A 16030-nucleotide genomic window follows, 5' to 3' on the forward strand; every position below is an offset into this window, starting at 1 on the left:
TCTCTCTCTCTCTCTCTCTCTCTCTCTCTCTCTCTCTCTCTCTCTCTCGCTCTCTCTGGCCGGTCGAGCCTGGCTGGGCCCATATTGACTCAGAGGGCTCTACAGACACAGTCAGACAAATATTTGCTAAAAAGCTTTCCTTCCAAAATACATGGAAAGTCGTGGAGCGGCTGCAGAGAAAGAAAACGAGTCAGAGATCGTGGAGAGGGGGAGGAGGCAGACAAAACACGAGTGATAGGCTGAAGTAGAGTAACGGGACTGAGGACGGAGAGAACGACAAGAGATTAAAGAGACTTAAAAAGAAACTGTGAGAAAGAAACAAACGGACAAAGACAGGAAATGAAGAAGATCCCAGCGAGAGGCTGCTGCTGTATCCTCATGTGAAACTGGAAAGAAACGGAAACTCCGAAAAACTGCAGACGACAGGATTCTTTGTTCCTTCTTGACACGCGTCCCATCCCTTCATCAAGTTATTGAGAAATCAATCAGGTAGTTTTCATGAACTCTAGTCTGAAAGTTGCGGCTCATTGTCACGAGTTTAGTCCTCGTTAGAGTGAGAACAGATAAATGCACCAGAGTTTGTTCGAAGGGAACCGGGCAGCCTATGTCCGTCTGTAAGTCAAAGTATTTCAGAGTAAGGTGGAGTGAGAGACCAACACGGGAAGTCGTGGGCGATCAACCGTGATGTGAGAGACTCTTGACTTAATCAGTTCAAAGCAAAAACCGAGATTGTGCAGACATTTCCTTTGACAAAGAAAATCCTTAAAGACAAAGAGCGGAGCAGGAGTAGAAACGCTGCTCCTTCATGTCGAGAGAAGCTTGTTGAGGTCGGGCAGCTTCTGATTTCACAGAGTCCTCCCGTGAACACGCTGGAGAGACGACACCTCCGGCCTGAGATCAGCTGCAGAATGAGGCTGGAAGAGGCCGTCTGGGCCTGAAGAACCCTGACGAGAACCCTGACGAGAACCCTGACGAGAACCCTGACGAGAACCCTGACGAGAACCCTGACGAGAACCCGGATTTCTGTGCTGGAGTAACGTCGTTTCTGTCGTGTACATCGCCCGACGTGTTCAAGGTCGACCAACAGCAACGACAGAATAGGAACGTGCGACGTCTTTATCCCAGCGTTTCTTTCCCCTCTCTCACTCTTCAGGTATTCCACTGCCTGTCACTCAACCCTCCTGCAGCACCGTTGACCGAATCAGGATAAACAACAACGAGGAGGATCGGCACTCGTCTTTCTCTAATTCCCCCTTCACCCTGTCTCTCTCGCTCTTTGTCCTTCTTGTCTCTCTCAAGCTAGATCTCTCTCTCTCTCTCTCCCTCCTCTATCGCTCTCATTCTTAAGTCTCCCTCTCCTAAAAACAAAATCCTCTTAACTCTCCTCCACCTCCTCATCTCCACAATCTAATTACCGAGACCTGCCGTGAAGAGAGGGAGCGACGGAGAGAGAGAGAGAGGGTAGAGGAGAGTGGAGGTTGTTTGTGCTGCTGCTACGATGTGTCAGTGGTTTTATATGATACCTGAGTTCAGGTACGAAATCTAAATGTTTGCATGATGTTGAAATTTGACTCTTAAGGATTCATATTTCCTCTTTGGTCGTTTCACAAAAACAAGCTCAAGTTCTCGATCCTCAGCTGCCGACAAGCTGTCGGAGAACAAACAGATCTGGAGAAGCAGCAGGATAATCTGAGATGTTTGATGCCACCTGCGAACAGAGGAAAGAAAGGAAGACATGAGAAAGGAGAAGAGGGAGCTGAGGAAGAGACAGAGACTGGCCATGAAAAGTAGGAAAAGGGAGAGAGAGAAATGAAAGAGCGAACGATGTGAAGCAGCAAGACGGAGAAATAAAACCAACAGCGAGAAAGGACGAGAAGAAAAGAAGACAAGGACAAACTGTAAAGTGAAATAAAGAGACACAAGTGGAGAGAGAGAGAGATTTTGGGCTTGCACGGTGACCCAGTGGATATTTCAATCAATTACCGTTAATTAGAAATCTCTGATTAATTCTATTTGTTGATTAAGTCAATTAAAACCACAAGCACTCGTTATCGCACGACGAGCCTAATGAATTCCTGTCGACAATTTGCACCCACACATATTCCCTCTGCTGCTGCTAACACCGCCTACAGCTACACAAACTTTGTCGTCTCCTCCCTCTCTCTCTCTCTCTCTCTCCGTCTTTTCTTCCTTCCTGCACTGTTTCACTCCTCTTTTCTCTCCATCCTGCTTCCATTCCTTTCCACTTGTTCTCTCCTGGTTACTTCTTCATTTCTTTGTCCTAAATTTCAGTTCTTCTCAGCCGAAAGTGTAGAAATGTGAAAGTTACAGCACCACGACGATCTGGAGGTTTGTGTCGAGGGCACCTTGTTGACAGCTGTCTTTTACTTTTTACAGTTTGGAAACAAAAATCCTTCGCTCACGGCCTTGTCCTCTCATCCCGAGGCCGGCGATTCTCAGACCGGGACCCGGGGACCTCAGGGGTCGTCCACATGGACTCCAGGCACTGGAAACAAGGCTAAACACCAAAACCACAAACTCCACCACTAAGTTTTTCAGTCTTGTTTTGGAATCCAACTTTCTGGATACTAGGAGAAGGGAACGAAATCCCCACGTGTGGCTGCAGGAGGCGCTGTAGCTCGGTTAGTGACATATAGAGTTGCTTTAAGTAAAAGAGATCAAGCATCCATTCCGAAGCTATCTCTGCAAATAGAGACGTGATCTGAAGTTTGTGTTGGTCTGAAATATTATTCCTCATAGTGTGATGTCACAACGAAGTCTCACACTCAATTCAATCACAAACTTCCACAAGAAAACAGCACAACACAAAAACACACGTATTGTTTTAGTCATTCCAGCGTCCGACACGGCTCACACTCTTACATCATCTACCCATAATGCTCCTCTTCCCTCTATGTGTCTTAAGTGTCCCCCTCGCTTCTATCTGCTAATAGGAACCAATTAGTTCCCATTGTCCCGTCTCCCAGTAAAAGAGCATGATGGGAATTCCCCCTACTTAACACCTTTCCTTTTCTAAACAGGCACCCAATTAGACGCCTAAAGGACAAAGAGACGGAGGACAAGTGGGGGCCTCAGGGGGGGGGGCGGGGACAGAGGGACGGAGGTGTGTGTGTGTGTGTGATGTTGAATGTCTCTCTCAGTTCAGTCCAGGTTTTTCAAACTGTCAAAGAAAAGCGGAATAAAATTCTGTCGACCGCCCAATTTCAAAGAAAAACACAGAAAGTATTTTATCGTTTTATTACAAACAAGTCGCCTGAAGACAAAAAACAAACTGAGAGTATGCAACAAGTGTGAGGTGTGTGTGTGTGTGTGTGTGTGTGTGTGTGTGTGTAAGATACACACACACACACACACACCCCCCATCCTATTCCAAGGAAGCCACTGACATGGAGAATCAGTTACTAGCGTGACCCTGTTGTCTTCACTCACAGATGTTGTGCTCTTACTTTCTGCTCCTCTTTTGTATCCAAGCTCTTTTAGGAGCTAACAACCAAATGCTTCCTCTCTACACATGCACGTGCACACCCAGTGCATGTGACTGGTCATGTGATATGTGTTTTCAGGTGTTTTACTATGGACGGGGATTTAAACTGATACGGAGCCTAAATGCTCCTGGAGACAGAGATCGTTATACTTTCAAACGAAGACGTAGATGTAGCCTAAGGGTCATCTCCTCCATCATCTCAAGAAATAACCATCACCACACCACCATGGAGCTCAAAGTCTGGAGGTGCACGTTGGGTCTGGGCCCAAAACAGCACACAGAGCTGAAACATGGAGAAACGAATGAGGCTCACAGCAGAAACAGCTTCGACGGATGTGAAGAGTTAAGAGAAAAACCCTTTAAGAGGATCAGTGCCGTCGTTCGGTGAAGGAAAAGCTCGCACCTCTGTGACGGAGCTTCACGTGGAGGTCAGGCTGGATCTCCACTGACATCTCCAGGTCTCATATTAGCTGAAGTCCTTCTGCTGCATGTTTCAGCCGTGAGAGCTTTACTCTTAAAATATTCAGCAGCAGTAAACAAATGGAGGATATGTGAAGTTATTGTGAGCGAAAGCATTTACTGTTCTCGCTAATGCAGCCGAGCGAACACGCCGCGCCGAGTTAAAACGCTGCATCAATAAAACTCCATCTCCTTCTGTCCGTCTGCATTTCGCTGCATATTCGTCTTTTCAACTCTTTCTCTCATCCGTCAATTTCTTCCATTCTCTCTCTGCATTTCACTTCACAGGCTGTTCTCTCCATCTCTGTTTGTCTCCCTCGTTTTTTCCCCTCGATCTTCTCCATCTCCATTTTTCACCCCCTCTCAATCCCTCGTTTTGTCTTTTCCTGCTGTTACTGCAGAGTAAAGTGTTTTTCTCCTCCGTCTCCATTTGTCTCCCTCTCCCCTCGCTGGCGTGTCCAGTGTCGGGTTTTAAATTTCGATCAGCGGAATCACGTTGGACTCAGATTTAGTCAAACGTTGGGAAATTAGCTACAGGAAAACTGCTTGGTGTGAAAAACCTGCAACAGGAAGAAGCAGGTGACGTTCACCTGTTGAAACAAAAGGACCCGAATGTCTCCCCCTCTTTTTCCAACCTTCTCCTGACATCTGTTCCTGTCGTTCTTCCTCCTCTCATGTTGTCTTTCCTTCTTCTTCTTCGTCTTCATCTCGCCCTGTTTCTTCCTGCTTTTGAGCAAATTAAGAAAACATTTTCTTCACCTCACCTTCTCTCTCATCCTCCTACCTCCTCCCATCTTCTTGTTACCTCCCCTGACCTCCCTTTCTTCTCTCCCTTCGTCTCTCCGCTTCCTCCCGTTTTTCTGAGCCTCATTCTTCTTCTCTCTGTCTCCACGCTGCGTGTTTTCATTCGCTCGCTGTCTCTACTCCTTTAGCAGATGAAAGAGCCAAGTGTTTTCTTCTCCCACCGAGCAGATGAAGATGAAAGTCTGATCTGTTGTGTTGATGCCGTTACCGCGGCAACGTCTCACCTGTTTACTCGCCTCCAACCCCTAACGAGCAACCCTTAACGAGAAAACACCTCTTCAAAACACCAGCGAGAGAACACACACACACGCAGCTGCAAGAAGAAAATACAAATATAAGCAGAGCTGCAGCTGAGGGACACACACACACACACACACACACACACACACACACACACACACACACACACACACACACACACACACACACACACACACACACACACACAGCCTGTGTTCTTGGCGGGGAGTCGGTGGATCTTTAATCCTCATCATGAAGCAGGTATCGATATCAGAGCCGCGCTGCCACCCTCTATTAGCCGCCTGAGAGACGCTGAGGGGTGGGTCCATAAACTACAGGGAGGTGGGGGGGGTGTAGTTAGTGGACTACAGAGCGTACGAAGGTGATGTCACAGGGCAGCAGATACACAAACAGACACACACGCATAGGTCAGACACATTAACATGAATCTAAAAACATTAAATATGAATGAAAAGCTCTCAATTTGACAGACTTCTTAGAGAAATGTGAAATGTCTGCGCTGATGTGACACACGACTCTGAGCAGCAAGACCTTGAACGCACCACGTGCACGCGAGGAACTGATCAACAGCTTCAGGCACTTTGTTCGTGCTGACTCTACATTAACATTTATGTTGAGCAGGTTTTTAAATCCACTGAAAATCTGAATCAAAGCAGTGAGGCGACTACACAACATCCAGAGTCTTAAATCTGTGCAAAAATACTAACATGTTGTGTACAGCTCTACTGCCACTGTGTCGCAATGAAACATCCAACTCATGTGGAAAAGGGCTTTTATCATATTCTACAAGGAAAAACATTTCTCTGAAGAGATTGTGCTGGAAGCTGTTCACAGGAGAAGTGTCAGGACTCGTCCTCAATATCAACGCACTAATATCAAAATGGAAGATAATTTGGAAGAAAGGGAAGTTTCAAGACCAAACCTGGGGAGCTGGTGCATTCAAATACCGTAAAACTCTTTCAGTTCATTTCCTCAAAATGAACAAAAGTAATAATTATAATGAGAACGTCGCTCAGCAGAGCTCGTTTCTTCACCAGGGCCCAACAGTCCCTTCAATTTAATGGAACTGCACCAAATTTCACACACTCGTAGATATCAGTCCTCCAAACAGGCCTGATCTTTCAAAATCAAGATCCAAGAATTTCCAGCTGAAGGAATCCAAAACTAAAAAATGTTGAAAAACACACAATTAAAAAGAGTTGGTTCTTGACCCGTGTCTCAAGTTACGTGAAACCAGTTTAGTTATGTTTGGACAGCAGCGAAAACATAAAGTCATAATTAGATGTTTTGGTTGAGATGAGGGGTGAAGAGGACGTGGGCAGGGTCGTGAGTCGTGTGTGTGTGTGTTTGTGTGTTGGGGGTAATCCCACAAAACAAACGGCAGGAGAGGAGCTGAAAATAGAAACGACCGAGGAACAGGGGGGTTCATGTGTTGCAAAATGATGAAGAGGGCCGGAGGGCAAAGAGCATGATTGGAGGGTGGGGGTGAGGGTAATAAACAGTAAGGGGGGGAGGGGGGAGGGAGCTCATCTACTGTCAACAGCAGGGGAGAGAGAGGGATCAGCTGATAACAAGAGCGAGAGAAGGAAAGAGACGACAAACGAACAGAAAATAAGAAACAGAGAAAGACACAAGGAGGAGAAAAGAGATAAAGAAAAGAGAGATCGATAAAGAGACAGAGGAGGCTCACTTCAGATGAAGGAAGGAAGGAAGGAAGGTAGAGAGGGAGGGAGGAGGAAGGAAGGAAGGAAGGAAGGAAGGAAGGAAGGAAGGAAGGTAGAGAGGGAGGGAGGGAGGGAGGAAGGAAGGAAGGAAGGAAGGAAGGAAGGAAGGAAGGAAGGAAGGAAGGAAGGTAGAGAGGGAGGGAGGGAGGAAGGAAGGAAGGAAGGAAGGAAGGAAGGAAGGAAGGAAGGAAGGAAGGAAGGAAGGTAAGAGAGAGGGAGGGAAGGAAGGAAGGAAGGAAGGAAGGAAAGAAGGAAGGTAAAGAGAGAGGGAGGAGGGAAGGAAGGTAAACAGGGACTAAAATAAAAACAGTATTTACATTTTGTCTCTGTGTTGAGAACTATATATTTGTGTTATTTATTATTTTATTTGTATGGTTTTGTTTATATAAATTGAATATTATTTTACGCATCATATATTTTTCCTTTTTTATGTCAGAAAAACAACGTAATTTATCTCAGAGTTAAATTTGCTAAAGAATAAAGAAATACTCATTGTTGACTTTATAAAATCCTTGAAACTCCCGGACTCACTGACGTGCGTCTTCACTTCACTTCCTCATGTCGCTGCAGTGATAATATAAAATCCAGCTAATTAGATAAAGTGAGGAGAGAAAACAGCGACAGGCAACAGTTAACCTTCTAGGAAGAGCGTCAGCGTGTGTGAGATCTATTTTTATTCTGCGTCCACACTCCAGAGCAGGTGTGTGTGTGTGTGTGTGTGTGTGTGTGTGTGTGTGTGTGTCTGTGTGTGTGTGTGTGTGTGTGTGTGTGTGTGTGTGTGTGTGTGTGTGTGTGTGTGTGTGTGTGTGTGTGTGAGTGAGTCAGGCTCATTCTATTAATTCTCGGTGTGTCCGGCCCCCAGAGCGTCTCTGCTACAATAGAGTCATCGGAGGCCGGGGGCCTGCTGGAGGAACGTTTGGCCGATGCCGTATCTTAAAGGAGCACTAATTCAATTAAGAGCCAGGTTGCAGGCAGACAGGTGGAGGAGGAGGAGGAGGAGGAGGAGGAGGAGGAGGAGGAGGAGGAGTGAGGGAATAAGAGTTTAGAAAAAAAGAAAACGTAGTGTAGAGAGAACAGAACTGTGCAGACAGACTTTGAGAGGAAACACAGAAACACAGGCTGGTTACCTGGATACATAGAGGAGGCTCCTGCATGTGATGAACATCAATATGAACCATAAAGCTACAGGCGACTTTAAAGCTCCTGACATGTTCCTGACATGTTCCTCCATGTTCCTCACATGTTCCTCACATGTTCTGGAGGTTCTGCATGTGAGAACACTCTGGAGGTTCTGCATGTGAGAACACAGCAGCATTGGTCCATAAACGAAGGTGACAACCTTCAGCTGTGGTTGAACATCAGGTCCGACAGCCTGTGATGTCACTGTTCCAGGTAAGATCCTCGACAGGTGCCAGAGGTGAAACCACCGTGTTTAAGCTCCTGGTTCATCAAAGGTTAAATGTCAAGATGGACGGGATCTGGACGTTAAAGCAGCTTCTTTAAAATGCTTCTGTACATTGGTGTGCATGTGTGTGCTATAAGTGTGTCTGTGTGTTTAAGTGTGTGTGTGTGTGTTTAAGTGTGTGTGTGTGTGTTTGCCCTTGCGACTTCTGCAGACCCATGCTGCTCTCTCATACGGCCTTACAGTAATAAGCTGCAGCCCAGAAATCGAACCCATTTACGAGTCCGAACGCCCAAAACAGACAAATGATCACTGAAATGGAGTCGACTTCTCTTAAAATGGAGTCCCTTCTCTCCATTTAGTCCCCCCTCTCTCTCTCTCCATACAAATGACTGCTATCAATATTTCCAATCTTCATTTCTCCAGAAGCTCACAGCCTCTTTCTGCCAGAAATCAATGGCTTCCCACTGAGAGCTGTGACAAGGATCAAAAGTACGAGCGGCTCGACTCACTTTCTTCAGATAAAGTCTCGTTTCTATACAGTTTCATCATTTAGGCAGCCAGAGTGTGTGTGTGTGTGTGTGTGTGTGTGTGTGTGTGTGTGTGTGTGTGTGTGTGTGTGTGTGTGTGTGTGTGTGTGTGTGTGTGTGTGTCTGTGTGTGCTTCCTTCACATCAACACTGATCCATTCATAACTTGACCGTGACGTTCGCTTAGTAAGCAAATCAATAAGTGATTGATTCTATGGACGTATGTTTGGTAACTACGAAAATCAAAGTATTCATTAAATAGAATTTGTCATTTCAGGTCGTTCTTATCTCACTGGTGTTTGTTTTATGTTTCTGATCAGTTTGCTTTTAATTAGTTAATTAACGATACAACAACGGGATAAGACGTCATGATTGACAGCTGAGATTGACCCTGGATTGGTCGATACCGCGGCTCCGCCCCCTGATCTCTACTGCTCAGACTCTGGCTCTGAATGACATCATTGAGTCAAGCAACGGGATGTTTTGGTTACATGTCGAGATTGTTTCAGGAAGTGGAGGAAGATATAATATATATCATGAATGACAGATGAATGCATCGCCTCCTGACCAATCAGCTCTCTTGGAAAAGAGGAAGTCACGTGGGATCACATGTTGATGCCACTCAGAATTGTGTATTCTAGGTTTTATCTCTCATGTAATCTCAGACCTAATCCTTGTGTCCTTGTGTTTCTGGATCCCTGCCTGTTTGCCTCTCCGCCTCTCGCCTCTCGCCTCTCCGCCTCTCCGCTGTCCGCTCTCCGCCGCCTCTCCGCCTCGCCTCTCCGCCTCTCGCCGCTCCGCCTCCCGCCTCTCCGCTCTCCGCCTCCCGCCTCTCGCCTCTCGCCTCTCGCCTCTCCGCCTCTCCGGCTCTCCGGCTCCACGCTCGTAACATCGCCTCAAACCCAAACCAGCTCTGCCTCCCCCTGTTCATCTCCCTGCTGCCGGTCAGTCCTCCAGCCCGGATCACTGCCCTGACTTTACCCCACTTCCACTCAGCCCTGCCAGCTTCTCTCAGCTTCTCTGAGACCAAGCAATCAACCTTTCCTCAAACTGAGTGTGTCCGGGTTTTGAGCTCATCCATTCGTCACAGCTGCTGTGAAATAACGCGAGTAGAAACTAACCAAACCTTCTAGTAAAAGCTCTGGATAATGTCCAACAGCAGGAAATTCTCCGCAGGAGCAAGTGATGTCCGACAGAAAAACAGAATACAAATATCTCAGGTAGAAGACGAGGAGCCACACACGTAGAAGACACCTGCAAAGACGTCAGCTTGTAAAATCAAGGAGATTTGAGAGCTTTCGGTGAAAAGTGCCGACGCCAGTGTCGATTTGCTGTAAACAAACACACGTGATAAGCAGCGGAATTTGAGAGAAGTTTCTGTTGTTGTAAACGCGTCTGATCGGAGAATCTCCTGCTGCGATCTTCATCTGTGATGAAAGACAAACTCCAGAGAAGCCATTGTGCACACGTCCATGTCTGAAAACAGACTGATGACAGCGTGTGAGCTTTGCACTTCCAGGTGAAGTCTGAAATCGACCCTTGCAAATAACAATATCCTGCAAGTAATAGAGGTCGGGGGAGGTGGAGTGTAAGACCTATAAAAGCCGACCGATTATGTCTTAACGTTGCATTTTACGACTTTATTCAAGAGGCCACATTAGGGAGATGATATGAAGCGAGATGGCGAATGATATTTAACGGTCACGATGCAAAGGTCAGCGACCAGACGCAAACGAGAAGTGCTGCAGTTTAAGGTCATTGCTTTAAAGTCCTCGATCATCAGGGGTTCCCTCGACTCAACGCCATTTTCACTCCAACACCAAAACAAGATCTTCACCATCAAACGTCCCTTCAGCGAGACGAGGGGACGAAACGTCCTCACTGAGCTCTGATGTTGTTAAACTCAACAGGACACTGAAGGAAACAGTTTATTACTTCATGTCTGGATTGATAATAACTTAAATGAAGCTTTTGATGTTGCAGTAAAAGAGTTTTAGAGATTCAATAAAGACGATTAGAAAACACACGTTCCAATAAAAGTGTGTTTTCTCTTCATCAATAAATCATATGGATTCATCTCGTTTGTCTTTGTCGGAAACTTTGTGCGACTGAATTCATCTGCATATTTTCATCATCTGTGTAAAAGTGTGTGTTTGTGTGTTGTCATCTTTAAACTTGTATGAATTCATCTATTTATATGTGATGGTTCCTCATTTGCATATTTCTTTGAATCTGTGTGTGTTGCTTGTCAGTATGGGTCGGCACACATGCATGAATTAATGCACGTCTGCGTGTATACATTTCTGCATCAGCTGGAGCGCTTGTATGACTGTGTGTGTGTGTGTGTGTGTGTGTGTGTGTGTGTCTGGTTGTCAGTCACACGGCGGGGCTAGGCTAATCAGCGCAGCTAGCTGTTCGCTGTGTGATGTTGGCTGATTAATATCCTGTTAGCGTCCCGTGGCTTTTAAGGCTAACTGCTGTTTCCTCTATACATCCATCGCCTCGTAACAGCCCTGCTTTCATCTGGCCTCATTAAGACGATGTACGACTTTACTTATCAACAACACACACACACACACACAGTGAACCAGTTGTTTTTTAAAAGCTTATTGTTGATTAGACAAAGCTTTGTCACTTATATCTGATAGTAACAAAAGTTAGTGGAGAAAAGTTAAGTGGGAATGTACATGAATAAACATCTGAATGTTTTACTCTTTCCCTTTGATCATTTACTGTAACTCTGATATTCCCAGCTCCTTCTGTAAATACACTTTATGTGACGCAGAGTTTCCTCCGAAAAACTACAACCAACCAATGACGTCTAACCACTAGCTTAGTTAGCTACGGTGGCTAGTTCAGACCAAAGCTACCTGATGGTAGCGACACATTATTGACTGTTTGATAATGTGTAATGTGATAATATCTATTACAGCAAATTATAACGTTGCAGAGAGCAACACATACAAATATAACAAAAATTTCAAAGATATGCTATTGGATGATCCTGTGAGATTTGTTTCTTGTTATTGTTTCTTTGTGGAGGAGGAGGAGGAGGCCAGGACATGTCCATGTTGAATTTATAAGCAAAACAAATATCAAATTCAAATATTAAATTCCCAATGACCAACTTTATTCAAGGGGTTGAGTTCTCTGTATTTAAGACTACGTGGTTTCCTCATCCAGGAACTTGGAATCTTTAAAGTTGTCTTACGCACTGTACTTGATTTTCACTTATGCAATTTGTTCATATGCAACTTTATTATCCCAACTAGAACGTGACGCTGAACCTCTTCCATGAGCTTTGTGTTTTCATGATCCTGCCTCTGATGCTGACATGGAGAACATCACGAGCGTCTCTCACTGAACATCGCCGCCCCTCCTACCTTGAAGCTCTGCAGCTGCTCGGAGGCGTCTTTGTCTTGTCTGAGACACGAGTTGAAGATGAGGAGCTCGGTGTCGCGCAGCCAGGCCTTCAGCTCTTTGATGCGGGCCTCCAGCTGCTCCAGGAGCGAGTTGGTCAGCGGGGACAGGGCCGAGCGAGGGTTTTCCACCGCGCCGCCGCGACCACCGACCAGCAGAGCGTGAACGTTGGCCGACTGGTTCTGCTGGGAGGAACTGGGACCTGGATGGTCTGAGAGGATTTTCTGGAAGAGACGACAGAAGAGAGGGAGACAGAGCGTTAGTGTGAGGACTCCTTGTTGTGTCGATATCCCATCATGCAAAGTAGCATATCAATCAATACATACATGGCCATTAATCATTTCCCCTCAGAAATGTACAGATCAATGAAAGAGATGTCGTGTGTTCGTTCCTCAACCGCTGCAGGGACGAGTGAACATCGGTGTCCGAGCTGACGTCTCTGTCACTGCTGCTGCTCGAGACGTCTTAACAGAGACGCTTCATCTCATCTGTTAGTTCTGGTTTCACGTTGTAATTTAGGGACTAAAGAATTCTGTCTGACATACGTGCGTCCTGTCGTGGGCGGAGTCTCCCTATACTTGACTCTGATTGGTTTGTAGACTTTGGTTCAGACTAAATGAAAAAGTCTGAAGGTCTGAACCAAACCAGGTGTGAACGAGTCCTGAGCGCCTGTTTGTAATCACACACATCGATATCGAGGTGTTAAAATTCAACCCGTATAAACCAGCCCCAGTTAACAGGGTTACGGATATAATTATTATTTATCTGCTGCTGTTATTGTAACTGGGAATTAGCTGGATGTAGCTAATGCTGTTGTCACCACGGCGATGGAGCCTGTTATTACCGCGTTAACGAGGTATGTTGTTGATGAACAAACCTTCGACAGGAGCAAACACATCAGCTGCTAATTCAGAGTTTGGAGCAGCTTCACCTACGGAGCCGGAATCCACACCCGAGACAAAACAGCGTTTAAGACACAATAGAAAGAGAGTGTTTGGTGAGGAGCAATCACAGTTTCAAATAGGAACCACTGAGAACAACAAGGGCCTGGCTCCAGGTGTGTGTGTGTGTCTGTGTGTGTCTGTGTGCGTCTGTGTGTAATAAGCTCTGCAGAGTAATTTTCCAACCCCTGTTGATTACACAGTAAGACACAGCGAGCAGCTGAGAGAGACTATTCCCCACTTGGATTTAGACGAGTGTGTGTTTGTGTGTTTTTCTGAAAACTGCTCATCGATATGGAACAAACACACTCGTGATGCGACGCCGAGCTCGGAGGCGAGTCTCTGGCCAACGTTATCTCGCGCGAACACGTCAGCTCGAACACTTTGAAAGCCGTTTTCAGACACGACCTTCGGAGGAAGTCCGGGGGATTGGGTCTGGACTCTCTGCGGAGTTTGTCTTTCCCACAGGAGCAACGCAGAGGGAGAACTCTCCGGAGCGTTCAGGTGCAGCAGGAAGAGGCCGGATGTGACATGTTAACTCTGCTGCGGGTATCACGTGTTTCTGTTTCCAGAACCTTCCAGAAGCGCCGGTGCCTATCACCAAAAGCTCTCTTTGTCGGTGTCTTCTACGTGAACGGTTCCTCTTGTTCATCCTGAGATATTTGTATTCTTATTAATATGCTTTTTGCATCTGTCGCATTAGAAACGTGAGTCTGCAGAGACTCGGTAGACTCTCACGGGGACACCTGCGTTCACACATGCAGCCCCTGCAGAGCAGAGAATCTCCGGAGTTCAGTGCATGTCTGAAAGTAGCTTAAAAAAAGGTCCGATGCAAACGTGCAATGTTCTTTGAATCTTTACTCACCAGTTTTGGGATTTACTGATTTACTGGAGTGACCGAATGTGATGCATCAGCAGTCTGAGTCAAATCGAGTGGGAACGTACCAAAGTTACTGCCTTTTAGAAAATACTGTCCGGGGGAAACACAAAGACGAGATTTCAATTTAGAAAGGATGTAAATTTATAAGAATATAACTAAGACTGCTGAAGCGTGATGTTTGAATGTTTGTTATTTCAGAAAACGACTTCATTCTTCACTTCTAAAATATATATATATATATTTATATGACGAGGGGGAATTCAGACATCTGGGAAAAGCAGGATGGGAGATTTTTAACTTCACAATATTGTTTTGTGATGCAATTAAAAAACATCTAGTCACAGATGAAATGCATGTAAGATCTTCCTCTCTCATTATAGTCTTCTTCATTCATAAATGTCCGTCTTCCTCGCGCAGTGTTTGATTCCACCTCCTCTTCGTCTTTATATCTGTCAGATCAGATTTTCGTCCTGTTTAACAATCAGTTGTGTGAAGTTTATTATCGTCGTGATTCTGTGAGATTAATTCTGTCACACTGAGGTTTTTCACTAACCTCTAATTAATGCTTTGCTTGATAAAGTTTTCTACTTCACAAACACACTCCGAGCTCTCTCTCATCGTATCCTGGGTTCACATTGTTGTGATTTGAACATTTTAAAGGATCAAATCGCTGTAATCTTGCTGCAACTTTAACAAGCGACCACAACAAGAGAAGCTCTGAGCTTCTCCTGAACGAGCCCGGCATGGGTCCCTGTTGCTAATTTGCATATGTATGTGTTTGTACAAAAGGTATTGAGTCGTCGGTGTAGCAGCGACTCTCCCTCCTGAGTGGAAACGCTACTTTAGCTGAACTCTGGCAGGTAAAACCAAACCATTAGGCGATGAAGAGGGGCGATAATAGGACCCCCTGATCGGGAAAATGTGCCGTTAGCTTTGTTCTCCGAAGAGGCGCCGGTGATTACGAACCCGTGGTTAGTTTGGCAGAGAGAGAAACAGATGGAAAGAAGACGGCACAGCGTAGAACAATGGACGTGAGCTATCGTCAGGGACGTCATTTAAAAGACTTAAAGTGCATTTTTCAAGACAAAAGTAACAGAAATATTTTGTTGTAAATATGATGTATTGTTTTCTCTGCAGGTGGTTGTTCACATCGCAGGATAACACAAAGTGTGTGTGTTTCCCACAGAGCTGAGCAGCACCGCGCTCACACTAACGTGCACGTTGATGGCAACTTTTAATACTTTAGAAACTTTGCTCATGTTACATAAGAGATTGTTTCCAAACAATGTTAGTGAGGTAGAAAACACGTCTCTATATTTTCATACATTCTGAAATAAGGCAGCTACGTTTTCTTCACCGCTCACAACCTTCACCTTCAGGTGTCAACCCGCTGGACGTCAAACGTTGGTTTGAAGCCTCAGTTTGACATTTTTGTTCAGCGCCATCTTGTTTTTTTTAAACCAGAAGTAACCATATTTGGAGAAGCAGGGGGGGCGGAGCCTGACTGCACACCCACTGACACCTGCACCCATTGGACGGCACTAGCTGTCAATCACACAGTTTCTCTCATAGACCAGTGGAGTCGCCCTCTGCTGGTCAGGGAGAAAATACAGGTTTTCAGGCCCTTCCGAAATTGGCTTCACTTTGTGGATCCGGAGTCTACGTCCAGTTTTAGAAACAGTTTAGAAGGTTAGCTCCACAGGTAGTGAGAAATGTGTGTGTGTGTGTGTGTGTGTGTGTGTGTGTGTGTGTGTGTGTGTACCAGAAACTGGGTACATGCCAGATTAATGCTAAACTCATATTGGAGATGACTGCAGTGTAAACAGCCCGACTCCTGACAAACTGTGTCAATACAAGATTTAATCAGCGATATCGATCAGACACTCACAGGATCATGAAAAGAGTCCGTGAGCATCTTTCAGTTGTTGTTCCCCTCTGGAAACGTATAACAACGTGGCACCTTCTCCATCCAGAGCCATTAGCTCAGCTCCTCTATCAGCCTCCAGCGACTGAAACGTCAGCTCATTAAACGGGAACAGTGAGAGACTGATGTTACAGCTGCAGCTCCAGAGTGAATCCATAAGATCCAGAGGTCTGAGCAGATC

General features: G+C 45.6%; 1 protein-coding gene across 2 annotated transcripts in view; it reads right to left on the reverse strand.

Annotated features, from left to right (window-relative positions):
* The window catches only part of akap6 (A kinase (PRKA) anchor protein 6), a 144174-nt gene that overhangs the window by 22629 nt on the left and 105515 nt on the right, over nt 1–16030 (reverse strand). For both annotated transcript variants that reach the window (XM_035168124.2, XM_035168126.2), the window contains one exon: nt 12068–12328. In XM_035168124.2, coding sequence (XP_035024015.1) covers nt 12068–12328 — 261 coding nt within the window. The remainder of the gene's footprint in view (nt 1–12067; nt 12329–16030) is intronic.

The sequence above is a fragment of the Hippoglossus stenolepis genome, chromosome 10 (genome assembly GCF_022539355.2).
Source record: "Hippoglossus stenolepis isolate QCI-W04-F060 chromosome 10, HSTE1.2, whole genome shotgun sequence".
Classification (NCBI taxonomy): Eukaryota; Metazoa; Chordata; class Actinopteri; order Pleuronectiformes; family Pleuronectidae; genus Hippoglossus; species Hippoglossus stenolepis.